The sequence below is a fragment of the Nematolebias whitei genome, chromosome 4 (genome assembly GCF_014905685.2).
Source record: "Nematolebias whitei isolate Nwh7 chromosome 4, NemWhi1, whole genome shotgun sequence".
Taxonomy (NCBI): domain Eukaryota; kingdom Metazoa; phylum Chordata; class Actinopteri; order Cyprinodontiformes; family Rivulidae; genus Nematolebias; species Nematolebias whitei.
This window is the reverse complement of record NC_056501.1, coordinates 17,217,045-17,244,155: the sequence shown is the minus strand read 5'-3', so window position 1 is coordinate 17,244,155 and position 27,111 is coordinate 17,217,045. Positions and strand designations below refer to the sequence as shown.

The window sequence follows — 27,111 nt, the reverse complement described above, 5'->3', positions numbered from 1 at the left end:
TGGTCCACTTGGCTTTCCGTACAGTTGAAGTGGCGTAAACTGATGTGTGAGTATCCAAACAGCGTCTGTCTTCCAGAGTATTAACATTAATAAATAATGAATCTTTAAAGCACTGACAAAACTTACTTGTCACTTAACCTGTAAGCTATAAAAAGTAATAAATCAGGTGGGGTTTAATTCACTAGATCGTTTTATTAGTTCTATCCAGTGAAGCTAGCTTCGTTAGCAGCAATAATGCTAATGTTAGCTTTTAGCGTTATTGCTAAATGTTGACACAAACCTGACGAGCTGGCATAAAAACGGTTTTCGAGGAGGCTAATGTTTAATGCAGTTGTATGCCTTAAAAATACGGTAATGTTTTGATTTAAATATCAAAGTGAGTAAAAATGGAAGCAATCGTCACCGAGTGTTTCGCTCATTTCATTAGCAGTAAACGTTAAAACAATGTGCCCGAATTCAAGTTGATGAATTTGTAAAATTGTGTTGTTTCAGGTCAAAATGGCAGAGCTAACAGCTCTAGAGAGCCTGCTGGAGATGGGCTTTGACAAAAACAGAGCGTGAGTGACACAAAACCTAGAAATGTACTATATTTATGAAGGTTATAACTTTTGAGACAGGCCTTAAAAATGTGGAAGCAAAACTGTCTTATGCCTCGTTTGTCTTTTTCAGGGAGAAAGCTGTAGCCAATACAGGAAACCAGGGAATAGAGCAGGCTATGGACTGGTGAGTCTGACACAGTTCACATTATTAATCATTAAGTTTCCCCTTTAATTAGAATGCAGGACAAGGCTTTTTGTTGAAATCATTTCTTATTAAAAAGTATTTAATTTCGTCTGTGCTGAGGTTCCAAGCGAGCTGAGCCAAAACTAACCAGATTTCAAAGTCAGGTCTTCAGACTGAAGAAGTCTTTTTGGGTAAAAGACAAAATGTTTTAACAAAAAAAAGAACTTGTCCAGAGGACCTGACTCATCCTTGTTAGATTTATTTACCTGGATTACTGAGCATGAATCAGGAGAGAAACAGAGGTGTCTTCAATCAGACAATCCTCACCTGTAGATGCAGCAACAACTTCTCTGGAGCAGCAATGAAGATAGTGTCCTTAGTAGAAAGTGTGATGTTTTATTTTTCTAAAAAAAATTGTGTCTACAGTTTTGAAAGTTTTAGGTTTGGGTTGATGAACATCAGTCTGGTGCCTCGTCTGTGTACACATATGGTGCAAAAGTAGGGGTTTAGTGGCTGCCCACAAACCTCTGTGAACACACAGTGTGATGTTTAATTTATCCAGTTAGAAGCACAGTAAAAAAAAAAAAAAAAAAGGGTTCAGTCAATCTAAACTAACCTAACTAATGGTATTTGGCTATTCTCACTCTTAATAATCTACTTTCTTTAGGTTAATGGAGCACGAGAATGACCCAGACATCGATGAGCCCTATGTGCCACCTGTGGTAAACGTCCTGGGAGAAGCAGAACATGGCCAGTCCAACACAGAGCAGGCAACCACTGAAGGTCAGGGCAGCTTGTGTTTTTAGGGAGGACACTCAAAATATCATGATATTGTAAGTGAAGTTTAGGTGGAACAAGTAACGTTCAAACAAAAACATATATCTGACAGTAAACATTTTGTTGTAGTATTTATAGCATGTTAGCTACAACTTTGACACTCCAGAGTCTGTTATTGTAATAGAAGAAGTGTTGTTTGTATATGTGTAATTTAATACATTTCATTCATGTATTTGAAGGACAAAAGCACCATTCCAAGTTAGTAAATATATATTTTTAGAGCTAATAAGGTAAAAAATGTTAATTTAATTTAATAAACTATGGTGCTAGTCTGATTTTAGTAACTTTCACCGTGAAAGTCTGTGGTCCCTTCATTTTGGTTTTCTGTGTGTTTAAAGTTGTCGACTTACCGTGTTCATGCTGAGTGAGATGTTTATTGTAGATCATTCGAGTGGGAGGCTTTTTGTGTTAATTTTTGTGTAGGTTGACAGACACCCAACATTATGTCCATTTCATAATACTCTCTTCTTTTGACACTTTCTTACGTGATTTGTTTTGGTGGCAGAAAACGCAGATGGAGACAACACTGAAAACCTGGAGTTTTTAAAGCGGCCAATGACCGAGGAGGAGAAACGTGAACAAGTCAAAAGGTCAGGAGCATTTTTTGTAAACGATTATATCACGAGGCTATTAGTTTATTCCTGGGTCGTCTCTGTTTCTCAGGTTAGAGGAGCTTATGCGAGTGAAGCAGGCCGAGAGAAGAGAGCGCGAGCGAGCAGAGGAGGTGGAGAGGGAGAAATACCGAAGGAAACAGGGCCAAGAGCTGCAGCAGATCCGTCAGAAGATGCAGGACGATGACATGAGAAATCTTGCTGAGCAGCGGAGGAGAGAGAAGATGGAGGACAAAATGGCCAGGTTACATTTCATTGTGAAACTTAGAATTATAAGTTTGAGTAAAGAGAATTAGGTTTGGATTCATTTCAAATTAAAAGGTCTTGCATAGAAACGTCAGGCTGACACTAAATGTACTGTTCTTAGAGTTTTGTGTTCTTTAATGAGTACATTTGCTAAGATGATAATTTAAGCATTTTACATAAAGATTTGGTTATTTTTTTCTCCACTACTACAGTAGTTCTTAAGCTTCTGATTTCTGATTTCAACTTTTTATTCTTGTCAGGCAAAGGGTTAAAGAGAAAATAGCAAGAGACAGAGAGGAGAGAGCGCAAAAGGTACGTCAGAGGTCATGTTCACTTTTTTGTTCTTTCCCTGTTCATTTTTCTGTCCAACTCTTATCGTGTGTTGTGCTTTAGTTTGGAGGTGGTGCGACTTCGAGCACAGCTGCATCGTCACAGCCGACTTTACCCAGCCCATCATCACCCACCGGTCAGGGCCCTCCACCCACCAAGAAAGAGTACGACGAGTCAAGGATACAGGTTCAGACCTCACACTTTTTTTATCCATCTTTCTGTATAAAGTGTCGTTTGCACAAGATTTACTAGACAAACTGTAATTTAGAGACGATTTACCACTTTTTGTTGGTTTTACAGTGTGACCATTTTTAATGCAGGATGTCTTGATGTTACTCTTAAGTAAAATATTTTTTCTTAATATAATTTATATTCCTAAAACTAAACTTGAATCAAAATGTCACCCGATTATTTTCTTTCTTATTGTGCTGTAGATTATATTGGCTGTCATATGTGTGATCTTATCGTCGTCATTCTTAAGTTTCCATGTCTTTAAAACACAGCAAGATTTCCAAAATTATACTATACCTGGAGAGTTTATGAATTATAGCTGACATCACATAATTATCTACCAGAAAGAGATTCAAACAGTTTATGGTCACAGGTACTCATTATTTGAAGCCTCTGAGTAATGCCAGTCTGCTCCAAATAGTTTTACTTGTCGTCACAGACTGTATCTGAGGATGAAATCAGTGTCCTCAGAGTTACAATGATGATTTAAATTTCATCCCAAGTTCAGATTGATTAGATGAGACAGGCCCTGAGTCTTTGGGCTAATTCCCCTGACAGGTCTGCGTTTTCTCTGCTCTTCCTTAACGTTTGGATTCGTTCTCAGGTTCGTCTTCTGGACGGCTCCACCATCACGACAGTCTTCAAGGCCCAGGAGCCGCTGGCGGCCGTGCGCGTCTACATACAGATGAACAGCAACGTGCCCGAGGGTCAGGACTTCACGCTGCTGTCACCGTACCCTCGTCAGGTCTACACTGAACTGGACATGGAGAAGCCCCTGAAAGAGCTCGGTGAGTGGGGAGCAACGTTCACTTGGTCAGCTCATAGGAAGAACTTGCTTCATAGCTGAAAAGCTGCACAGAACGCACTGAAAAATCCAGCGTTCATCTCGTTGTGTGAATGTTTATGAAGCAGTCGCACTATTGTGATCCATTTTTCTTCAATACGTTTTTCAGCATCTTTCTCGTTCCTAAATTTTCATGCCGTTTCAACAAATATATCCAAACGTTCAGCTCTTTCAGGACAATCCTGCTATGACTTTTGGCACTGGTGCAATTTTAGCTTTTTGAAATATTTAGCCTTTTCTGCCACTTTATTTTTCTCATAGAAAATGAATTGAGCTCATTTTACATCCTTCAAATCTTTAGATCTGTTTATGACCTTTTACTGCTCCTTTCATATTTTGCTCTGGTTCAGCTTCTTTCAGCTTTCTTGTGCAAATTTAAACTTTTTGTTTCAGCTAATTTCAGCTTTTTTCCAGATAATTTCCATTTGTGCTCGTTTCTGCTTCTTTTAGCCTAATTGGGCAAAAGTTTTCTGCTTTCTTCTACCAATTTAAGCTTGTTCTAACTTTTCAGCTAGCTTTTTTTAAGCAAATTTCAGTTGTTTTCAGATAAAGTTTTGCATGTTAATTTCTGCTACTTTAGCCTAATTAACTTCTTTATGCTAATTTCAGCTTATGCTCCTTTCAGCTTTTTTCTGCTAGTTTCAGCTACTATTCAGCTCTTAATGCTAATTCCACATTTTTAAGCTAATTTAATTTCTTTCTGCTTGTTTGATAATTTAAGCTTCTTTTTGGCTTTTCAGCTTTTTTTAAGCCAATTTCCTATTTTTTGTGCCAATTTCTGCTTATTTAAACCTAATTCAGTAAATATGTGTTCTTTCTGCTTTCTTTTGCCAACTTAGGATTGTTCCTACATTTCAGAATTTGTTTAATTTCAGCAGTTTTTCAGCAAATTCTTCTGCAATAAGCATTCACACTGCATTCTCGCAGGAAATGCAATTTCTCTAGTTCAGATTAGTTTTGCACTTTTATTTCAAATATAAATTGTCAGATGGGTAGATGAGCCTTATTTATATATATATATATATATATATATATATATATATATATATATATATGTTTGTTTTTTTCAGGTTTGGTGCCTTCAGCTGTGCTGGTTGTTACCAAAAAGTAAGAAGGATGTGCTCCGTGAGCCTACCTCACCACTTCCACCACACTGACTCCAGACACGCCGGGAACGGACTGATCCAGGAACAGGGCTGCCAGCCAACCAGACTGAAGCTGCGTTCAGACACCGGGAAAAGCTTTTCTTAAAGAGGGACTGAGTGCAGAATTCACGAAGAAGCTTCACAATATGATTTGGACCTCGACTTTTTACAGATCAAAAGCAAAACAGCTGGCTTCTGACTGACACTTCAAAAATAAAAATTACTGTTTCAACAACACAGTACAGAAAGTACAAAGTTCAGTTTTAGCCTTGCACATTACACAACTTCAGGTGGTTCTGACAGGGCCTTAAGTTTAATCCTCATGATCTTCCTGGTTTTGTGACTTTCTATTTTTTAAGCAGTTTCAGATCTGTTGTCACGTATGTAAACATGGTCACCAAGAATCCACTTACAATAAAGCCGACTTGGTAAATTACATTGATGGAGCAGTTTTAATTTTTACATTTCAGGAAATTTACTAGGAAAATAACACCAATAAGTTTTTCTTTGAGTCTTTTTTTTTTTTTTTTTTAGAAAGTGTTCATTTTAAAACTCACTGTTTATGTAAAATTGAACTTTTGCACACACTAAAGTGTTCAGAAGTCAAAATCTACACCATCATTCAGTAATAGTGGATACATATTTTCCCTTCTGTAAAAGCCAGCTTGTCTAGAAAAACAAATTTTTTTATGCACCCTCCTTTCAAGCAAGCGCTTTAATTTTAAACGTTTGACTCTATATTTGTAAAATAAAACATGACTGGTGCAGGAATCAGTTGAATTTTCAGTCTCCTTTAGTAAACAGAAATTTACCACCACATAATGGACAGAACCTAAAAAAGTACTTTTGTGGCTTTAAAACATGTTTATAAACAATAGAAAACACAGCCACCACAGGAACGGCATATAACAGTATTGGTACAATAAAATGTAGAGCTGGACAGAGTGGATGACTTTAAAACATGATCAAAAGGGGCTGAATTGCCAACATATACAAAAATAATTCTGATTAAAATGTAGTTTACTGAAAACGAGTCACGGTGTTCTTCTGTCACGATTTCATCTAAGTAAAATTCACTGAGTTCCTCTCCTCGTCACAAATCCAGGACTGAGATAATCCAGAGGAAGGATGTGGAGGACCGCGGGATGCTGGGATGTGTTTAATCAGGGGGCAAGTCTCGTTTATCTGGCTCAAGCTGCCTCCACAGATGCTGAAGCTCTTTAACTGGGTGGATAATAAGACTGGTTGTAGTTCCAGGGGTTCTGGTAGCCGTAGCTCCCGTAGCTGCCATAGCTGCCGTACTGAGGTTGCTTGAAAAGAAAAAACAAAATTCCTCCCAACTGAGTAAAACCTTTTCAGTTAAATTACAGTAATGCGTAAACGACAGATATTCAGTAAACAGTTTAAAAGTAGTGAAAGTCCTACCTGATACCAGCTGCTGTACGCTCCGTATCCGGCCTGTGCGCTCGTGTCGGTGCCCACCATCGACGGAGGCGGCGTGGTGATGGGAACTTGCGGCGTGGTGGGTGGGGCTTGTTCGGACGTAGCAGCAGCAGCGTCATCGTCACTTTTGAGCATCTTCTGTGGATCCTCGGCTCTTAAAAAGAACCAAAACAAACGAACCTTCAAAAAGTCAGGCCAATTTTTCCCCAAACCGTTTCTTCATTCATACAATGAATGTTTGGATTATTTTCATATGCAATGGCATTTAAAACAATATTTTAGTAGAGAAAACTACCGTAGTAGGAACAGCTCTAACATTTTCCAAACGAGACAAGTCAGGTGTTATGCGGCGTTGTTTGATGATGCAATAGACCCAGAATGCTTTGTGTGTATTTAGTGATGATGGCTTGATGTAAAAAAATAAAAAGTAAACACTTCAACAACATAAATCGATAGAAGTTATTTAAAAATAAGGGCATTTTAGTCTTTAGAGGTTTTTAAACAATTGCAAGTGCTGTGGACAAACAGCTGTATTAGAAAAACACACCTTGCTAAAAAAAAAAGATAAGACTCTTCGACACCTTTCTGATTAACTACTTCAGTTCTTGCAAAAATGTTTATTTCTACCTATGTTGTTTGAGTTTTTCTTCCTCTCACCCATTCTCTGCTTCCCTCTTTGTTCCTCGCAGCTCGTCCAGCAGTTTCTGGTGTGCCTCGTACACAGTCAGCAAACTGCAGAGCAGAGACACGCAGGGTGAAGCTCAGATGGTGGTTTTTAAGATGTTTTCAGGGTGAAGGCTGACCTCTGGATGGAGCTGCTGTAATCCTCGGCAAACTGAAGGCCTCTCTGTGATAAAAGCAACTTGGTGTGTGAGGTGAGAGGAGCTGCCAGAGCTCGCGTCACGCATTCCCGCACAGCGTCAGCTGAGGCCCAGGGGTCGCCAGAAGCCTCCAGCTCCAACAGGCTCAAGTGCAGTTTGTCATTATCCTTATAGGACAGATGAAGTGCAATTAAAATGGAGTGTGACTATAAAGCGATGAAAACAAATCACAGAAAAAATGATAAAACATTAAACTAAGCTTTATTTTTAATCATCTCACCGGACTAATCTCCAGTGCTTCCTGCAAAACTCTGCGGGCTTGGCTGGGGTTTCTGCCCACTTTCAGCAACAGACGGGCCAGCTTGATGGAGTAGAAAGCGTGTAACGTGGGCTTTTCTTTGGATTCTGCTACCGCCTCCGTCAGCAGGGCCTCCGATTGCTCCAGCTGGCCAGCCCGTCTCTCTAAGGTGGCCCTGCGGAGACGTACAACCGCCAAACCGGGAAGGCTCTTCTCCAGGGCCTCCAGCACTCGCCGAGCCTGAGTTAGGTCACCTTTTACAGAAGAATACACAGAAAACATGAGAATAACTAAATAATTTTAAAACTTGTTAGTGCTGTTTGTTCATTCAAGCGACCATCTGTCTTTAACTCTTTATTTTAAAGTAACGTCAACGCTGTGCACTGAAAAGTTGTGAAACGTTCAGAGATTCAGGGAGATTTATTTGTCATTCGCATCTCATGTGGTGGAACGAGATTATGTACACAGGGTCCCAGTTACATCCAATAAAATGTAAAATAAGAGCAATAAGATCTAAGATATGAACTAAGAAAAACAACTAAATAAGACACTAAGCACTAATAGCATAAAAACATTACGTCGAACAGCAGCACGAACATCAATAATGTTCAATAACAACAAAAAAGGTTGAATCATGTCATCTGGACTTCGTTTTTTTGTTAAAAAGAAACGTTTCGCCCCTCATCCAAGAGGCTTCGTCAGTCTGAGACCTAGCCATCTGGTATTACCCAGAAGCCACCCTGACTCTTGTGTTTCAAGCCTGCCTCAGAATGTTCAATAACATTTAAGAGAAGACGTGTTTTCACGGTGTTGTTGTCTTTTCATACCGTGCCTCTCCTCGAAGGTGGCCCACTGCATATGAATATTGGGTTTGTTGGAAAGGTGGATCTCACAGGCTCGTTTGTAAACAGCTCGGGCCTCATCGACGCTCTGCGGCTCCAGGTACTGAACATACTGAGCGCACGTAGGTAAATGTTACACCTCATCACCTGCGCATTTCACAATAACTCAGATTAAACTGTAACTAAGGAGCTTTTTCTTACCCTCATCCAGAAGTCCTCATACAGAGCACAGGCGATCAGGCAGCGCTCAAACAGGATGCGAACTCTGTGGTCGCTATGGGCAACCGCATCACGCGCTGACGTTTCCTGATTCTGGGCTGTGATCTTGGATTCCTCTGTAGCTTCCTGTGTTGGTTCTAGTACAAACAAATATTGGAAAAAAAAATTACAGACACATTCAGACAAGCCCACAAAACAATCCAACACAGATTTTCATTGTGTATGTGTGTGTGTGTGTGTTTACCTTGTGTAGAATTTTTGGTGTCCCTGTTTAGCTCAGAGATCTCCCAGTCCAGGTAAGAGTGCCAGGCCTGAAGCTGGAGGCGATCCAGTGGCTTGACGTGAAAATATGGCCGCTTGATCTGTTGGAAGATGACAACAAAGGAAGTACAGTGTGTTTTTGAGCTGAGGGACAGATAATGTCCATAAACTCTTAAGACTTTAACAGGTCAGTGGGTAAAAGGTTTTATTGAAAACATTACAAACAAAAAAGAAAATAACCTTTTACTAATTAAAAAACAGTTTCAGTTCTTCCTAAGACGCTTCTGATAAACTTGATGCCCATTTATGATTCACTTACAGAATCTGAACCAGGTTTTGATGTTTTTTTGACTCTTAATTTAATGCTGAGCTCCTAAAGACACTTAATGTTCAAGGTTCTTTTGCCTGATCAAAAAGAAGCTTTTGAAAATTAAAAGCAATTGAGTGACAAATAAAATGTATCTGAAAAGATCCAAAATGTACGCAAGAGTTTGAACTATAAGTTCAGCCACGAGTTGTAAAGCAAGTTTACCAAAATAAAGGCGTTTAAAACAGTTTAAAAATAAAAGTTAAAATAAATAAACCAGCAGAAACTTACAGCATCTTCAAAGTTCCACCTCTTACGAACTTCTCCCTCGTTGGCCTCGTACACTTTGTCTCTACGAAGTAATACCTGTTCCCTTATTTTCTGTATTAGTTCCTCCTAAACACAGTAAAATAAAGATTTTTGTCCTTTACTGGTAAATTTATATTTCACCAGTGTGTGTAGTTGTATCTGAAAGAAATCATCAAAGCGCTGCATCTGAGATGTAGTCTTTTACAATCAGAAGGTCAGTGGTTAGATCCCTGGTTTGGGTAAAGTGAAGAAGCATATTTTATTGATGTGAATGTATATCTTGACTAGAACTGCAATAATATTTGTTTTATGGGCATCACTTACTGAGTCTGTGCCCTCAGGTGTGGCAGGCAGTTCCTCCCCCGGTGGCCTCTCCTCGTCAACCTCCTGAGCCTGTTCAGCACGCTCAGCCTTCTGACTCTGTCGGCATAATGTCTTCAGCTCCTCGAACTCCTCAGAGGAAAGCACATCTTTGGGTGGATTGTTGTTCAAGTGTTCTTTAAATCTGACACAAAGGCAGAGGAGAGGACAAGTCATAAATTATAAATGACGAAAGGAAAGCATACTGCGTGTGAAAATCAGACATTAAATCAGAACGTTTAACTTCTTTTCTTTTTTGTAATTCACAATGTGATGAATGTGGCACTCACAAAATCATTACAACATTTCAAGACCCATAGATGAGAGGGGTCTTACTTGTCATAGTGGGTGCTGTAAAGCTGGGTGGGGACTTTGAGGACTCTGTCCAGGACAGCTGCTGCGTTCTTTGCATTCCCTTGCTCCTTTTCCCACTCAATGTAGAGATCCCAAAGTCGATCTGAATGGAAGTCTAGACCAGCTGCTGCAACTGCATCCTCGAACACACTGCGGGTTTGAAATCATCAATTTAAAGAAAGGGTTTCTGTTGACCTGCACCAAATCCTGCTATTTATTTAGGAAAACAAATCAAGTTTAATGACTGATAAATTTTAAAGGCTCTGTTACTACAAAAGGTCAAAACAGTATGCTAAGCTTACTAAATTAATCACTTTTTTTTTAATAAGCTGATGTAAACATAACGTAAAACAAGTACCGTAGCAAAAAATACTCTCAGAAATTAAACGTCGTCAATTTACAGTAAACTTTGATGAATAAAATTCACTCTTGGCTTACAAAACATATCACACCCAATGTGCGTCGGGGCTCAAGTTTTATTTACCTGCGTATCCGCTTGGGTGAATCAGGCAGGTTCATGTCCAGAGTCCCCAGTAGCAGATTAATGTAGTGGATCCACAGATCTATGCTTAGAGGAATCCCCTTAAGACCCCAAATACACACCTAACACAGCACATCACAGCCATGAATGTTAACTGAAAATTTTCAGTATCAACTACACTTGATCCCTGCATTTATAATGTGAAGAAGAACAGAAACGTAAGACCAGTTTTACCTCCTCTGCTTTATTGTTGTTCCCAGAGCGGCGCTCAAGGTCAACATATTTTTTCCAGTAACCATAGCAAAGAGGGTAACGAGCAAGAAAGGCCTCTAGTGCTTTGCGTGAAGCTTCAATGTGTCTCTGAGAAAAATAAAAATTGATACGAGATGTTAAATGATCAAACATTTTGTCACCTCATAGCAGTTCTGACTGATAATCAATTAACTCCAACACATACCTCTTGTTCGCAGTATTGCAGCAGATCCGTCCAGCTGGTAAAGTCTTGAGGATTGTCATGTGCAGCCTTCCACAGACGTTCAAAATCCGCAGGTAGTGTCCCCCCCTCCTCGTGCTCTGTAGTCTGAGCCACAGAGTAGGACTCGGAGTCATGACCTGCAGGAGACTCAGGAGCCACAACTGCACTGCCGTTCTCTGGCATCTCAGGTGGAGGTGGCGGTGGAACCTCAGAGACATTCATGGCTTAAAAAAAAAAAAGGTTAATGTTTATTGGTATAACTGAGTCATTATTAGCTTATTTTAATAACAGAGGACACATGATAGACCAGTGAGCTCATGTTTTTACACCAATTAACACTTTCAAATCAACACATCTGATTCAGCTGTTGAATGAATCTCAAGTTCTGCAGAAACTTTACTAGGGTTAAGCATGGGGGTATTGTACACAAACAAAAAAATACAATAACTTTAATTTCTTAATAATACCCAGCATTCCATAAAGTTAAGTTTAAATTTTAATGCTAAATTCACTGCATATTTCACTTACTGCACATTATTTTCAAAGTACGGTACTTGATTTGATCATTTTAATGTATCTTCTGAAACCTTAAGAAAAACACTTGAGTTTGCAAAAAATAATCATCAAAACCACTTAAAGCAGTGGTCAAGTTTGAGAAAAACCAGCTCAGCTACTGTCGGTTGTGTAGCTTAGCTTAGCCTAGCTTCTCATGCAACTATTCCCAATATGTGGCTTTATTTAATACCAGCGACAAAGTCCTAAACACAGTAATGTGTATAAATGCGTCTAACTCTGGACTGTGTAGTCCTAAATAAAATTACCAGAAGCCTCTTCGAGCTCTACGTTGCCGCTCATCTCCTCCTCAGAACCCTCCGCCGCCATGATGGAGGAGGGGGAATAAATAAAATTGTTGACGTCATCAGGGAGCGACAAAACATGCCAAAGGTAAAAAAAAAAAAAAAATGCGCTCAACTCGACATCCTTAAGTGTAAAAAAATTTTTTTTTTTAAATGTACTAATGTAATTGCAGACGTTCTTTAATAATAATAGTGGTTTTGCGCTGTGTAAATAATTAGTGGTTGAAATTGCCTAAAAATAGGTTGATTAGAAGATCGAACTTGGAATTTAAATAATAAAAAGTTCAATTCAATTCAAAAATACTTTATTAATCCCAGAGGGAAATTATTTGTTGTTGTAACTCATTATCCTAATTTCATTAAGAGATGTTATAGATGCCGATGGCTGTAGACAGGAAGGATCTCTTGTAAGCACCTCATTTCGGTTTATCAGCACTAAGTTAACGTCATGATGAGATGGTTTGAATTAGCTCCTTTTAGAGACATGAATCTTTTACATGCAAGCAGATATATGTCTATACAGTTTTATTTTATACACAGACAAGTATCTTTCTCAAGAATTGTTTATCTTAAATGTTGCATCTTAAATTGTTACATAAAAGAAAAATAAATGAGCCAAAACTGATTTACTTCACATTTGGTCACCTTTATTTTCACTTGGTCTCATCTGTCAGAGTACAAACAGTTTTGACAGCTGAAGTGCAATTCTTTATTTCCGCTTCCATCAGTTCAAGCCTTCAACAAAAAATGCAGCAACATGTATATTTATGATGTTAAAAACAAAACCCCGGGTAAAATCAGATAATTTCACTTGATGGCACAGAGACTCCTTCGTGTCGGTGGCTGAGCCCTGTACATTCAGAGCAGATGTTTCTGTAGATCTGACAGTTGAACACTTCCAGGGACTGAAGCTGACATGCTCATTAGGACAAAACAACTACAAAAACTTAGTAGCACAAGAAAATCTAAAAAAGTCTAATCTTTCCTCAAGAGTATTCAAAAATAGTCGGATCAACCCAAGTTGGAAAAATAACATGATAAAATAGAGAACGCACATCAAAATAACGGTTCATAGTCGGTGGTTCAGTCCCCTGAAGTGACTTATTAAGTCAAGTTTGTTCAAATCAGATTAAAACCCTTCTGTACAGCAGACAATTCAAAACAGGACGCAATGATTAGAAATAATTTCCATTCACACAAACTCACCAGAAAATTATTCAGGGACAGGCCTAAAACATAGATTGGCATGGAGTGGTAAATAAGGATTTATTCCTGTGGCATAAGGAAAATTACAAACTATTCTAAATACATCGGCTCAATTTTTGGCAAGCTCACCTTAAAATTAACCGTGGCACGAGAGAAGGCCGTTCTATAAGCTGATTTAAAGACTTGGCCTAAAGAAAATGGGAATGATTCTGACTTTAGAATCAGAAGGAATCAGCAGCAGGTGGATCTGAATGTGAACCTACATTTTAAACACTAAACAACCCTTTACAGTGACTAGTTTTTTTCTGAGGCAGAATGTATTTAAAAACCAAGAAGTGAATGTAAAAAAAGCAACAAAGGTTATTTTTCCCCAAAACCATATTACTATCTATCTAGCAGTAACTTTGAATCCTTGTTGTCAGGTATTACAGTGTGACTGAACATAAGGAAATGACAAGTGACGTCTCAGCTCATAAACTGGGATTTTTGTGGATTACTACTGCAGTTTATATGTTTTAGCAGATTAGTTATTCTGTTTTCCTGTTCTAGTTAGTCTTAAACATTAGGGGCTTGCATCTACTCCCTCACGTCTCTCTCTTTCTTTCTCTTTTTTCCTTCCATTTTCTCTTGTTTTGGTGGTTACTTAAATGTGATGTTCCAGTCTTCCCCTGCGTTCATGCCGGGCTTGCGGATTGTCAAAACTGACATGGAAGGATCAAATTCAAACTCTAGTTGGCTCTCCTCACCATCTGGCAAAAAGAAAAACAAATGTAAATATTAACCCAGAAAACAGGCGTGCATAAAGACTCTTAAATATTTTAAAGCTGCTGTTTCAATGATACGGTCTGAAACAATCAGCTGTACTATCTTTCTGTTAAGAACTTGGGATTCTTACAGGAGCTCGATTACTGTGTATCTGAAGTCCGTTAAATCCACAGCTACCTTCACATTTCAACATTGTTTTTTTATTTTTATACGATTGCTTTTGTTTATAAACAAATAAATGACTGTATTTTTGCATTATCAGTAACAGTTTGAAAGAAACACCAAAGTTCATGCTCAATAATCCAGGTATAAAATCCAACAATGTTCGGTCAGGTCATCTGGACGGTTTCTTTTTTGCTGAGATGTTTCGTCCTTCATCCAAAGGACTTCTTCAATCCATGGATTCAATGGATGAAGGATGAAACGTCTTAGCAAAAAAAAGAAACCGTCCAGATGACCTGACTGAACATTGTTGGAGTTTGAAAGAAAGTTTCACGTGTAAGCTGGAAATCTGTGCATGCTTGTCTCAGTCTATAAGGACATCTAAAAATTCAAATATTCACATTTAAGCTTAATTTATTTCTATTTGAATGCAACAGCAAAGTGTTTTATCAGTAAATGACTAATGTTGGTGTGTAATAATCGGATTGATTGGAACAAAACGTTTTGGGACATGAGAAGCCATTTTTAAGTGTGTGTGGGGCTGCATGAGTGAGCACAGCTCAAGTTTTCCTTTACAGAGCGACTCTTATCAGCCACAACCAATTATGAAAGAGGAACACAGTGAGAGCCCGAGAGTGCTGAGGGTAAACATGCAACTACAGACAAGGACAGATTTACTGGCTCATTTGAAATTGTCTAGTGGCCAATTAAAAAATGTAAGTAAAATTGTTGCTTTAGGAGTAAAAATCGCTAAAGTAGTAAAATAGGATTTGATTTGTAAGTTTTATGTAATTTACTTAAGTGAAAATGCTATGTATCATCATCATTATATGTTTCCACACAATGATGAAATTTGTGCTCTGTATTTAGATTAGACAGAACTTTATACAACCCTTCCTTAAAGGATTTTTTTATTTTATTTTATTTGACCCCATCACTCGTGAGATACACCCAAGAGCAGCAGCGGGAGCACCCTGGGAGCTTTAAGGGAGCAGGTGTCTTGCTCAAGGACACCACGACATAAGGGCATGTTGGAGAATCGAACCTGCGACTTTCAGGTCCCAAGTTGGCTGCCCTGCCACTGCACCACAGCCACAGTTTTTTTTACACAATGGGTTTGTGGTCCCTGACAGTAGCACTACATAAGTGCTAAACAGCGTAAAGACAAGGGCAAAGCAGCTGATAGTTTGATCTAAACAACTGAAAAGAAAAACAACAACAAAAGATGACAACAATCTGTCAAGTGTTTGAATGTCTTTAACTTCAAATTACTGAAGTTATATTCTTCTGCTCAACTCAAAGTATTTTTGCTGCTCAACACAGGCTAGTGTCAGTACGGGTAGCCTGCCATCTATTGTGAAAAAGAGAAATCGTTCACTCACCAGCAGTCTTGAGAGTAATCTTACTGGGTTTAGTGGCTCCCAGTACGATGACTCGTTCGATCCAGGACATTGTAGTAAAATGGGCATCAGGCATAAGGTTACTGTAAAACAAGCAGAGGCACAGTTTAAATATTATGTTGGAGCAACCCTACAGAAAGCAGCTTTATTCTTAAAACTAAACCAGAGATTGGTCCCTGCGTGCATTAGTGCCAAATCAGTTTCTCCTGATCGTTAAACATCTCAGAACCAGTTTCAGACAGATGCACATAAAGAAGAAGGTAAATGAGATCATGTGTCACTCACACAGAGGAGAGGACATTGTTGGCAAAGGAGAACCTCCTATGGATGAATTCCTTCTTTTCATAGTTAAAGGTGTGGCCATCGTCTATGTAGAGCTCCCCCTCTGCAGTTCTCTGTTAACCAAAAAAATAAAAGCTGAATTAAGACACTCCCACTTTGTGCATCATATTTCAGCCAGTCAGCTGCGTCTCTGTAGTAGACTGTGCACGGTTTAATTACCCGAGCATTAAGAGCCACAAAAAGAGTGTAAGGGTCATGCTCCATGCAGGTGGAGGATCGACGAACTCGAAGCTTCCGGGGGATGATGGAGCCGCCGCGCTGGAACACTGGAATCTAACGACAAAATCACAACGGACCGTCACACGCAGGGAAACGGTGACTAAAAGTGCAGAAACGTTTGAAAAATAACTGCAAACATAAAAATCCAACAGAAAATTAAAAAATACATTTCAACACAGCTTTAAGACTGGCCTTACAGAACTCATGGTGACGGGGATGTAAAGGTTTTGGGCTCCGTTGTGCTTGTGGAAGGTGTGGATGTCAAACCAGAACTGTGAAACGCAAACACAAGTTAAGACGGCAACACCCGAACGTGGCAAAATCCCTGAAAACGTGTTAAAGTTGATGCTTTACCTCATCTTTTCCAGGAAGGTAGGCAGTAACTCCCCTGGATCCCTCGTCAGTAACAGGGTGCACCAGCAAGTCTCGCCCTGAGGAAGAGGCCCGAACAAATTGGTTTTAGACATGCAATTAAAAAAATGAATTCAAGCTTTTATCTTGGTTTGTGCTTTTAATACTCAGCTGCTACCAAACCAAACCACCAGAGTTACACTCAATACATCATGAGCAGCAATAACAGCTTGAATAATGGTGCTGAAGACATTGTATTTTTATTTTGATCGGTAGTTCAAACATGTTTAAGGCAGCTGTTGGCCACATGGTGGCAGTAGGAACAAGTTTGGGGCACAGCATTTAGCTTCAGAGATGATGATGTAAATAAATTCAGCAGCTGTCACAAGGTACCACCATAGGAATTTATCTCGAACATCAATCAGTTTACCATTCATCGATATGTTCATCTAGCTGAACTAATAGTTTGTTTGCTTCTGCGGCTGTTATGCAAATTAAATGAGTTCATCCCCTGCCATGAGCTGGGGCAGTATGGGAATAAAAAAATACCGCAATGTTTCCAAAGTTGGTGTTCCTGTCACATTATCACTGAGGATATTTCTAACTGGATTCATAAAATTATCTTTGGATCCATTTTTCTGTGCCCAGAATAAGAACACATTTCAGTGTACTTGCTCACCAATCAAGAACTCATCATCCACAGCAAAAGTAGCAGGATCTTGAGGATACTCCACCCACAGTGGTCTGGAACAGACAAGTATTTAGGAAACGTCACGTTGCTATCTAATAGTTCACAGCAGTAATGATGAAACGACAAGGCACTGGTGCTCTCAAGTTCCTTTTTTTTGTTTGTTTTGTTAATAAAAGACCCGTAGCAACACATTCCATCTTACATAAAAAATATCCTCAGTTCAGAAAAGGTTGAGATGAACTTTGACTCACCTCATGACGGGCTCTCCGGTACGATATGCCTGGTAGAACAGCTGGTACCAGTAGGGCAGGAACGTGTAGCGCTGACGCACAGCTTCACGGATCAGAGCTGCGTTTTCTGGACCAAACAGCCACGGCTCACGGCGAGGGGTGTCCAGGTGAGCGTGGGCCCTGAAGAACGGCTGGTAAGCCCCTGTCTGGTACCAACGCACCAGCAGCTCGGAGCTCGGAGACTTGAAGAAACCACCGACGTCGGCTGCGAGACAGAGAGGGGTAAACTCTGACGTCTGGGGGGGGTTCAGTCGAGCTTTTCTACAGTTTGGGTTAACAGCAGTCTATTTGTTTTAAAAATATAATGATTTTACATAAAGATTAAATGAAACATGTCAGTAACTCTAGCTGTTTACGCTGGAACATCCTGACTATTAAACAGAAAAGAAGCCGGGTTACCAGGGAAACATTTGCTCTCGTACTGGTTTCCATAACAACACTACCATCGCCTCAGGGATCGCCGTCTACAAATTTAATTATTTCACAGCACATAGATTCCACCTTTAAAAGCTGAGTAACAGTAACCACACTCTGCTGACCTGCTTTAGTTTTTAATGTTTGCTTCTTGCTGCTTGTTAATTTATTACAATTACATTTAAGCTCCGAGGATAAAAAAGTTTTATTGTTGTTGTTGTTGTTGTGTTTTTATATTTCCAAGTCAAATTACAGATATGGAGACTCCTGCCTTAAAACCTGGTAATATAAACAATCAGCTGCTTTTACAATTTGAAGGGACATTTAAAGGTTTATTTAAAAACATTTTTGGCACATAAGATGAGTTGACATCATCAACTCAAACATAGGTTTAACAACAGGGTGGTTTTCAAGGATTTATAAATTGTTACACAAAACCACAACAGTACTGTGGCAACCTTCCTGCTGCACCTGGGTTACAATGACCCACCAGACCAAAACCAAGCCCTGGTGGGTCATTGTAGCCCAGGAGCAGCAGGAGGGTTGAGATGATCTATAAATGATCAAAAATTAAATTAAAAAAAGTGCAAAAACTAAGATAATTTAAAGCAAGTTAACAAATATATGCAGTTCTGAGTGTTAAATACATAAAATAAAAAGTCAGTCCCATGATGCCTTGAAGATAAACTCACCACCACAGAAAGAGATCCCAACCAGGCCCAGACTCAGGCACATGGGGATGGAAATCTTCAGATGGTCCCATTCAGCAGCATTATCTCCAGTCCAAACAGCACCTGGACACACAGTAAATTATGTCAGCGTTTTCAAAGCCTGCACTAAAAAGACGATCGAGAACAATCACAATATTATGGAGAAAATACATTTTTTAACGTTACACAATGTCGTAACGTTGTATCGAACCAACACCGTATAAAAACGAATTTAAGAGCAAACAATAACTTAAGTTTTTCCAATGTGTGATGCCAACTCTAGACCAGCAAAGGTACTCTGAAAGGAGGGGCCTCACCGTAACGCTGTGAGCCAGCGAAGAAAGCTCTGGTTAGGACAAATGGTCGCTCAACTCCCCCTGACCTCTGGATCAAACCCTCTGCTGTGGCCATTTGCTGCAGACCGGACAAAAAAAACAAAACATTTAAAGCAGTTTAAAAAGTAACATGCTTGGTTTACAATTTAGTGCATTTAAATCCTTTTCAAAATAATATCTTTTCTGAGAGATCATTTAGGCATAGGCCTGTCACGAATCACGATAACAAATTTTGATGAGCGATTAATTGTCTCAGAAATTGTTGCGATAAACGATAATGTTTGAAATTTGACAATAATTAGTAATTATTATTATAATTAGTAATTACTGTCAAATTTAAGAAAAAATGTTGGTCAAGTTATTTTATGTTTAGTACCTTTTTTCACCACCGGGTGGCAGTATAAGACTGAACAGAAGGATGGATAGTGAGGGAGCGAGCAGCGTGCCTTTAAGAAAAACGGGGAGGCAGGCCCCTTGATGTGACATGGCCTGTTTCCTTTTTTTGGTTATCAAAATGGTGGACGCTCGTGTGGTTTGTGCTCTTTAGCGTAGCATTTTTCACACAAAGCTTTTAATTTAAATAAATAAATAAAATAAATCAGTAAACAATTTATCAGCTTCTTTTTGCAGAGAAAAGCTATTTACACAAAGGCACGGGTTTTAACCGTGAATTCATTCAACCTTTATTTAGACAGGTAAATCCCATTGAGCCTCGAGGACTCATTTACAAGAGAATTTTGGAGCTTTGACAAGACGTTAGTGAGAAGAGTCTCCAACAATAGTTTACATTTATAACCCTTAAAAAAACAACAGAGAATGTCTACAGAACTCAACAACCAAGAAAAGTCAAATAATTAAGTGAAAGACACAACGAGCTGCGGTCGTTTCCACAGTTCTACTCACCACATAGAGGCCGTACAGGTTGTGGACGTCTCGGTGCTCCCAGGATCCGTGCACCGCATCTTTGTGCATGGTGACCTCAGGCCCGTTGAAGACAGACGGCTCATTCATGTCATTCCACGTGTAAAGGTTCTCCATGGTTCCCTGCAGAGGAGGCAGAAGGCTTGTAATCATAACGGCAGACTAATTACAAAAAAATATGCCATTTTAAAAACAAAGCAAAAGATTAAATACAATTTGTACTGACAAAATCTGTGAAAATGAATAAACTGGAGAAAACAAGTAGAATCTCAAAGAGAAAACACAAAAAAATAAATTCTAAAAGCTGACCCAGTGATGCTCTTTCATTTAACAAATGGATCAGAGTATTCTTCAGTTTTTATCACCTCCCTTTCCGTACAGATTGCATGCAACATCTTAATGTAACATGCACTTGCAGTCACTAACTGTGCATTTCTGCAAGACTCACCTCGTACTGATCATAGGCGAACATGCTGGCCCACCAGGCCCTCATGTCGGCACGGGTGAAGTCTGGATAACCAGCACTACCTAAAATCCATCCAAGACAGTGAAGGACAAAAAATAAAGCATGTAAGAAAACACCTTGTTCAAAATAAAGATTATAGGACACAGATACACAATCTTTATGATTCTCTGTTGAATATAAAGCAGAACATTTTCAGGTGAGTGGTTTAGGGCAATCCGTCTCTTACCCGGCCAGCACCAACCCTCGTAGTCTCCACCATCTTTGTTCTTGATGTAGAAACCCCGAGAGCGGATTTCATTATGGATCTTGTAATTGTTGTCTACTTTGATGTGAGGGTCTACAATTGCAACCATCTAGGAAAAAGTCAAATAAGACAAGTGGAAGGTTTTTATTTATTTTGTGTGATTTCAAGCTAAACGAGAGGCAGCTGCAGTCGATCGTTCTGTCTTGAACTGCTGGGAGAATGGATGCGATGGTGGTCGATGTGTTACACATGCCTTGCGTTTCTTTTCCTGGAGACCCTGCAGCATTTCTTTTGGTGTTGCAAACTTGTGGGGATCCCAGGTGAAGTAGCGTTTCCCATCCGTGTGCTCGATATCAAGCCAAATAAAGTCATAGGGGATGTCGTGCTCATCGAAGCCTGCGTCCACCGAGCGCACGTCTTCCTGGTCATTGTAGTTCCAACGGCACTGGTGGTACGCGAGGGACGACAGCGGAGGGAAGGCTTGGGTGCCTGGTGGACAGATTGAAAGAGACGTCAGCTGGCTACAACATGTCACTTAATGTTATGAAAATCAAAAACCATCATAGCACTGAGAACCAACACAGTTTAATTTAATCTTAAAAACAGTTAGTTTCAGAAATAGGAGTGTAAAACTTTAAATTATCTGAAAACGGTTCAAGTCCTGAGGCTTTTTCAACATCAATTTTAGAGGCATCAAGAATTTATGAAGATTTATTTAATCACAGAATTTACTCTCAACCAATTCAGCATATTAAATATCACGTTGTTATTCTCTAACCAGTGTGAAACACAAGTCTACCTGTTAGAGAGGCGTACTGAGAGAAGACGTCTTTGGGAGTTGGTCCCAACATGAGGAAAACATCAATGATGCCACTTTCAGAGATCCAGCGAACGTCAGTCTGTGGCGTTTCACTGGAACCTTGAACATAATCCAACATTTTCCCAAACACAGTCTGAAGAGAGAGACACATAACGAGACTTGTTAAGAGTCTTAAAAAGACCATTAAACTAAGACAAGGAACTGCTTCCATGCTTTGACGTGGAAAGAAACTGTACCTTTCCTGCTGTGTTTGAGCTTATATCGACCCAGGTTTCTGCAGCGTTGAGCCAGAAGATACCTGTAGTCCGTTTAGTGTTGTGCGCCAACATAACTGGGACGGCCCCGTACAGGGCCATAGGGTTATACAGCTCATACTGGAAAACGTCCAGATTATAGAGCCGATATGGATCTCCATTGCTGAAACAAACAAAACAGAATTACACATCGAAACTCACAGATGTAAAAAAAATAAAATAAAAAAAATACATAATGCACATGAATTCAAAATGAATGTGCTAAAATACGTGTTGTTGTTGTTGATGCTCACTCTGTTGTTTTAAGTTTCAGGGGTTCTGCGTGTTCTGGGATGCCATAAACGTGCTCTACCCCCGGCAATGAAAAGTCTAAACTAATGGCACATGGACCTGAAGAACAACAAGTCAGCAGATAGAGGAGACAAAGAAGAGCAAAGTACATATTAAAACTCAATATTTTTAATAACCTGATGAGAAACACCAAAACAGATTAAATCAACTGTAAAAACCTGAACACTGAGGCGTACCATTAGGCTTGCTGTCTGAATGTGATTTAAAAGTTTCTTCCCACATCCCCTCTTCTACTTTCTCTTCCTCTTCTTTTCCAGCCTGCCAGACAAACAGCAAAAAGCAGCCATATAGTGAACAATGAAGACTTTATTTAAATGTACAAATTGTGTACAGAAAGTCTCATGTGATACCTCGGCCTGGTTTGCCGAATCCGCCCCCTCCTTGTTCTCGGCCTCTGGCTCAGCCTGGCTGCTCAGCGAGAACAGAGTCAAAGTGAGAAGAACATGGAGAGAAAAGAAAGGCCGGTCACTTCAGCAAAGTCAAACAGTCTTGTGATAAGTGACAATGTGTGTGAAGACAACTAAACTATGGTTAAAGTAAATCAACATACAAACAGAGGGGTTGGTAATTGTCCCCTCGCTCTGATCGGACGACTAAAACAAAACTATGTGAACTTTAATGACAAAAGGGACTGAGCAACTAACTCCCTGCCTTGTGGCTACAATAAGATCGGCGTCGGGGGACACAACATGCAACACCCTCGAGGCTCCATTAGTATCCAGTTAACCCCAAGAGGATCCGATAAATACTGAGAAATATTCCCTTAAAAAAAAAAAAATTTGGAGCTGCGACAGTTTTTTTATTTTATTCAACACGAGCAGCTGCAGAAGTGAACGATCATCGGTGGACAGAGATGTAGGTGCTGCATTCTGGGTAAAATGTCCCTGAATCAGGGAGCAAAATATGTACAGCAAACTGAACTATAACCACAAAGAGAGAGGTCGCAGTGGGGTTGGGGCAGCAGAGCCTGCAAACTAGACTGAGGGGACACGAGGCACTTTCACAAAACTCTCTGAGCCGAGACTTTTGACCGTCTCTGTAAGATTTCTAGGTGAGCTGCAACGGGTGGAGGTGGAGCCAGCCTGCTTGCTGCTCCGCCAAGCAAGAAATAAAGAGTAACAACAGTCAATGTAACAATGTGAAAATGTAAGCCAGCTTTGCAACTGTGATGTGACGACATAGGGTCTGTGGATATAAAAGTCTAAACAACATGAAACAGATTAGTTTCAGAGGAGTTTGATGATGACAGCCAGTTATTTCTGAAAGCTCAGCTCAAAGACAAACAGCTCTTAATGGCCATTCCACTGAACTATTTTGTGAAAGTGCCTTCAGACTACATGGATGAAGACAGACATTAAATATTGATGGTAAACTGATGCAAATTTAGGACCCAAACTATTTTTCCGATGGCTGCAGCATTCATTCAATAGTGTTGTCTGAGAATCCCACATAAATAAGCAGTTTCAGAGTTGGATCAGATTATTGGACGAGGTGCTGAAGTGACATTCTGGGTGTATGATTAAAGTAATCAGACACCGATTTAACTAAAGAATAGAGTGTGGATCATTCCCAGCCCTAAAACAGATCTTGCTTTAAGTTATCTAATAATCGAAGTAATATTTGAGCGTTTATTTGTCTGATTTTGAACATTCTGGACTGTAATTCTCTCAATTTTAATCCTAGATTAAATCAAACACCTCCATGCACACACTCATTCACACCCTCTCTTGCAGTCACATTTATCTGAGGGCAAATGCAAACTTGGTGTGATGGGAAACCCTACATTTTGTTACCATTGGCAATATCAGCACAAGGAACAGAATACACACAAATCTTAAGGGTCTTTACCTAGAGAATACCCTCTTGATATTATCCCACACGCTAGCCACTGTGCTAGTTACTTTATAGGAGAAACTAGGATGATAGGGAGAAGAGGACAGAACAACGAGTCAGAGACAATACTAAAATAAATAAATAAACATATGGAAACAAAAACAGAAATCATCCACTGAGTGAGGAAGTGGTCTTAAAATAAAAAAAGTTTGTGTGTGTGTGGAGGTGTGGATTCTCACGTGTCCTTGCGCATCCTCAGGTGCTCAAAGGCCAACAGGCCACGCGAGTTCAGCGACATCAGCACGTCGTGCCCCTCCATGATATCGAGTCGGAAGGGCCGGGCGCTGATGATGACCCTCTGAGACTCTGCCCCCAGAGATAGCACCACCCCGTTCTCATCCTGAGACAGCACCGACAGGCTGAGGGAGCACAGAGGCAGAAAGAAAACCAAAATGAGTTATACAGCTGATAATTACAGTCTGAACATGTACTGAAGAAGACATTCCTCCTCCTGGTGATATGTTCTCTTCCACACATGCAGAAAATCTCACGGGACACTCACGGCTCTGTAGGTGGCTCCCTGACGAGCACGTCTGGGACTTCATAGCGAGGCTTCAGAGGCTTCAGCTCGTTAATCTTCACCCTCGTTATGTTTCCTTGGAGACGGTAGAGCTCGAGCAGCAGACGCACCTGAGAGACGAACAGTGAGCGAGAAGAAAGAAGGGTGAGGGCCGAGAACGAAACGGTTTTCTTTAAAGAGCAACATCAGTAAGGGGTTTCTACCTGGGGATTAATAATGTTTTGTAAAATATATTGTCAAATACAGAGGCAAAGGAAAGTCAACAGAAAGATTTAATGTAGTGAAAAGGCCCTAACAGGTACTTTAATTTACATCAATATATTGCTGTACATATAAAAAGTTTTGTAAATCTTGTGTGTTGTCAGGAAAACTCACAAAAACCTTTTCTTATTCTCTGGAAAAAAAAAAGAAAATTAATTTTCTGCTTTGTGTAAATAGTTGATTTTGCCTTTACAGACATTATTTTTATTTTATTTGTATTATTATACAAATAAAATTGTCTATTCATCTTGAAAATGCTGCACTTTGTTTCCTCTTAAGGTCCGTCTTAAATACAAATGCATGCATGTTGCATCATGTAGGATAGAGGGAAAAGGAGGCCTTCAGTGACAAAAAATATGATGCAAGTGCATTTTGAGACTCTTAAACATAACTGACTGAAAACAAAGACTTGTGCTTCAGCTCCAATAAAAAAAAAAAGTGTGTTAATCTGGTTGGCAGAAACTGAAATTCTAAATTATGGATACAGATTGTCAAATATATAGATATACTATTTGTAAACAAAACAAAAAAAGCAGCTTACTGCTTTATCTTTCATAAAGAAGTTATCTTTTTCCATACAAATTCATCACCTTATTCCCACATGTGTGGTTCTTTGGGCAGTTCCTCTTCAATGTGAGGTTAAATTAAAAATCTGACGCTATTTATTACCATAAGCCAAGAACAGAAATGTTATATTCCAAGCTGGAGTTGAAACATTTCAAGTTTCTTACTCAAACATCCACTTTCTGTGGCATTTTTCCACATTGTTTTGTGGAAGTAAACAATGTGAAATAGCTATTAAAAGCTTCTATTTTAAGTTATTTCTCTCCCTCCCCCCTCTTTTGTTTTCTATATGTATTACTCTACAACTAAAGCAAACAACTTTCATCTTCATATTGACACCGTCATGCGCCAGCCCGTTACGCAAATATTCAAAACGATATGCATTTTCAGAGGTTTGCTACAAAAGGAGTCATCCTGGAGATTTTGAATCTGTGCTCAACTGTATGTCTGCACAGTGATCATTTTACTTCAAGGACCAGACTGAAATAAAACGATCCATGTTGCCGTTACACAGAAATTCACCTTGTTGTTGTCATTGATGAGCTGCAGGGTGAGTCTGGTGTTCGTCAGCTCCATGGTCTCCAGCAGGACTCTGTAAGGGGACTCACCAGGCTTCAACGCTCGCTGACGCCTAGTTAAAAGTAACAGTTACAAAACGTCTGCAAATGCGTGCTTTGTTATAAAATATTACTTGTATGTGACTTGACATGTTTTATGGCCCCTTTACTACTTTTGTTTATTTATCTTGAACTCACTTGCAGAAAGAACTCTGGTCACAAGTCTTAAAGTTGCTTTTGTCCACAGCCCACGACCCGCTGAGGCACAGAGCCAGCCAGAGCACCGACACAAGCGCCATCCTGCAAAAAACAAAACAAAACACAGAACATCCTAAAAGTGCACTAATCTTAATCCCATTCGTGCAATCCCAGTGCAGTTCAAACACCATGACTTTGTGTTAAGCAATATCCCAACTGCATGAGAGGATCCTAACCACGCAGTAAGCACTCAGGAGGAGTTCAACTGTACACAGCCACCCGGACTTTGAAACCCTCCGAGTGGTAAAGTGTGTCCTCTAAAAGCAAGGCAGCTCAGTCATTCCTCGTTTTCCTCATTGTGCTGCCGTAGAGACACCGTGTGCTTTCAAAACAAAACACCCAGGTATCTCTCTTTTTATGCTGGGGCCAAATCTACACTCTAATCTCAATTAGTGCCAAATCCCACGGATGTGAAATGATTAGGATGAAGGTTAGCTAACAAGTCGTGTGCTAAAACTAATTGCACTCACAATAATTAATTTTCAATCCAAAATCAGGCACCTGTCATTTCAGTAATACAGCATGGCCTTTTTAAGCAAAAAACGAATGCGTGGCAGCAGTGCTAAGTATGAATTACCTCTTCAGACACTGTGACTACGCTAGCACTGCTAGCAGCCTGCTAAGCCGCTAATTCAATTGTGATCTCGACTTTGCTTGTACAGCAGTTTTTGTCGTTTAAAACTCGAAACACCAATCGTGTTTACTTGGTGTGAACCACACGCTGATATTCCTGACCCCCTCGAAAACAATCCGTAAGTTAACTAGGTGATTAAAAGCGGTAAATGAGCGGAACTATGTTTCGTCTTTACCTTTCAGTGAAGGTGGCCATCTTGTTTATGCTGCTGCCGCTTGGCTCCGCCCCTTCCACTCCGCAACAAAGATCGTTAAAAAGTAAGATTCCCACCAACTGACGAAAAATAATCTCCAGCGCTCAGTTTTTTTGCGATTTTTTTAAATATTACTGGCAGGGTTTCTTTAATTACGTCTGTACATATTGTTAAATTAATAAAACGTAAATGGAAATACATAGGAAACTCGTGTGGATATTTAATCACCCTCTCAGGCACGGCCACGTCATCTTCCAAGCTCCAGTCAGAAAGGCTCATCCCGGATTTGTCAGGCT

The 27,111-nt window shown here is 39.7% G+C and overlaps 3 protein-coding genes across 3 annotated transcripts; 1 reads left to right on the top strand and 2 right to left on the bottom strand.

Moving 5' to 3' along the window:
• On the top strand, positions 1 to 5,405 carry ubxn1 (UBX domain protein 1). Its single transcript, XM_037675808.1, has 10 exons — positions 1 to 46; positions 493 to 557; positions 670 to 723; positions 1,391 to 1,506; positions 2,066 to 2,150; positions 2,224 to 2,415; positions 2,678 to 2,729; positions 2,811 to 2,933; positions 3,583 to 3,766; positions 4,893 to 5,405. The coding sequence occupies exons 2-10, from the start codon at positions 499 to 501 to the stop codon at positions 4,931 to 4,933; spliced, it is 906 nt and encodes a 301-aa protein (XP_037531736.1). The 5' UTR covers positions 1 to 46; positions 493 to 498; the 3' UTR covers positions 4,934 to 5,405.
• Positions 5,406 to 5,527: 122 nt separating this feature from the next.
• si:ch211-114c17.1 (pre-mRNA-processing factor 39) lies at positions 5,528 to 12,027 on the bottom strand. The gene is made up of 15 exons (XM_037675807.1): positions 11,959 to 12,027; positions 11,120 to 11,361; positions 10,897 to 11,022; positions 10,666 to 10,784; positions 10,164 to 10,331; positions 9,792 to 9,972; positions 9,450 to 9,554; positions 8,835 to 8,952; positions 8,573 to 8,727; positions 8,357 to 8,483; positions 7,512 to 7,783; positions 7,214 to 7,398; positions 7,068 to 7,142; positions 6,393 to 6,564; positions 5,528 to 6,277 (listed from the first exon to the last, which is right to left on the bottom strand). The coding sequence occupies exons 1-15, from the start codon at positions 12,017 to 12,019 to the stop codon at positions 6,188 to 6,190; spliced, it is 2,196 nt and encodes a 731-aa protein (XP_037531735.1). The 5' UTR covers positions 12,020 to 12,027; the 3' UTR covers positions 5,528 to 6,187.
• A 609-nt stretch (positions 12,028 to 12,636) lies between these two features.
• Positions 12,637 to 26,820, bottom strand: ganabb (glucosidase II alpha subunit b). The gene is made up of 25 exons (XM_037675250.1): positions 26,798 to 26,820; positions 25,929 to 26,030; positions 25,696 to 25,804; positions 24,331 to 24,458; positions 24,008 to 24,187; positions 23,784 to 23,849; positions 22,286 to 22,343; positions 22,112 to 22,193; positions 21,878 to 21,974; positions 21,567 to 21,747; positions 21,310 to 21,463; positions 20,764 to 20,999; positions 20,493 to 20,619; positions 20,249 to 20,328; positions 19,783 to 19,923; positions 18,862 to 18,958; positions 18,527 to 18,628; positions 17,382 to 17,625; positions 17,119 to 17,183; positions 16,443 to 16,519; positions 16,286 to 16,360; positions 16,029 to 16,142; positions 15,813 to 15,922; positions 15,510 to 15,610; positions 12,637 to 13,949 (listed from the first exon to the last, which is right to left on the bottom strand). The coding sequence occupies exons 1-25, from the start codon at positions 26,815 to 26,817 to the stop codon at positions 13,840 to 13,842; spliced, it is 2,856 nt and encodes a 951-aa protein (XP_037531178.1). The 5' UTR covers positions 26,818 to 26,820; the 3' UTR covers positions 12,637 to 13,839.
• Positions 26,821 to 27,111: the final 291 nt, after the last annotated feature.

What these genes read in the sequence shown, in the direction of transcription:
- ubxn1 (XM_037675808.1), top strand. Translation starts at nt 499, where the DNA reads ATGGCAGAGCTAACAGCTCTAGAGAGCCTGCTGGAGATGGGCTTTGAC. An exon ending in AGAGCAGGCAACCACTGAAG is followed by an intron (nt 1,507 to 2,065) that starts GTCAGGGCAGCT and finishes TTTTGGTGGCAG; the next exon opens with AAAACGCAGATGGAGACAAC. An exon ending in AAACGTGAACAAGTCAAAAG is followed by an intron (nt 2,151 to 2,223) that starts GTCAGGAGCATT and finishes TCTGTTTCTCAG; the next exon opens with GTTAGAGGAGCTTATGCGAG.
- si:ch211-114c17.1 (XM_037675807.1), bottom strand. Translation starts at nt 12,019, where the DNA reads ATGGCGGCGGAGGGTTCTGAGGAGGAGATGAGCGGCAACGTAGAGCTC. An exon ending in TACAGCACCCACTATGACAA is followed by an intron (nt 9,973 to 10,163) that starts GTAAGACCCCTC and finishes CCTTTGTGTCAG; the next exon opens with ATTTAAAGAACACTTGAACA. An exon ending in CACCTTCGAGGAGAGGCACG is followed by an intron (nt 7,784 to 8,356) that starts GTATGAAAAGAC and finishes CTTCTGTAAAAG; the next exon opens with GTGACCTAACTCAGGCTCGG.
- ganabb (XM_037675250.1), bottom strand. Translation starts at nt 26,817, where the DNA reads ATGGCCACCTTCACTGAAAG. An exon ending in CGAGGGTTGGTGCTGGCCGG is followed by an intron (nt 20,329 to 20,492) that starts GTAAGAGACGGA and finishes GATGGATTTTAG; the next exon opens with GTAGTGCTGGTTATCCAGAC. An exon ending in ACCTTCCTGGAAAAGATGAG is followed by an intron (nt 16,361 to 16,442) that starts GTAAAGCATCAA and finishes TGCGTTTCACAG; the next exon opens with TTCTGGTTTGACATCCACAC.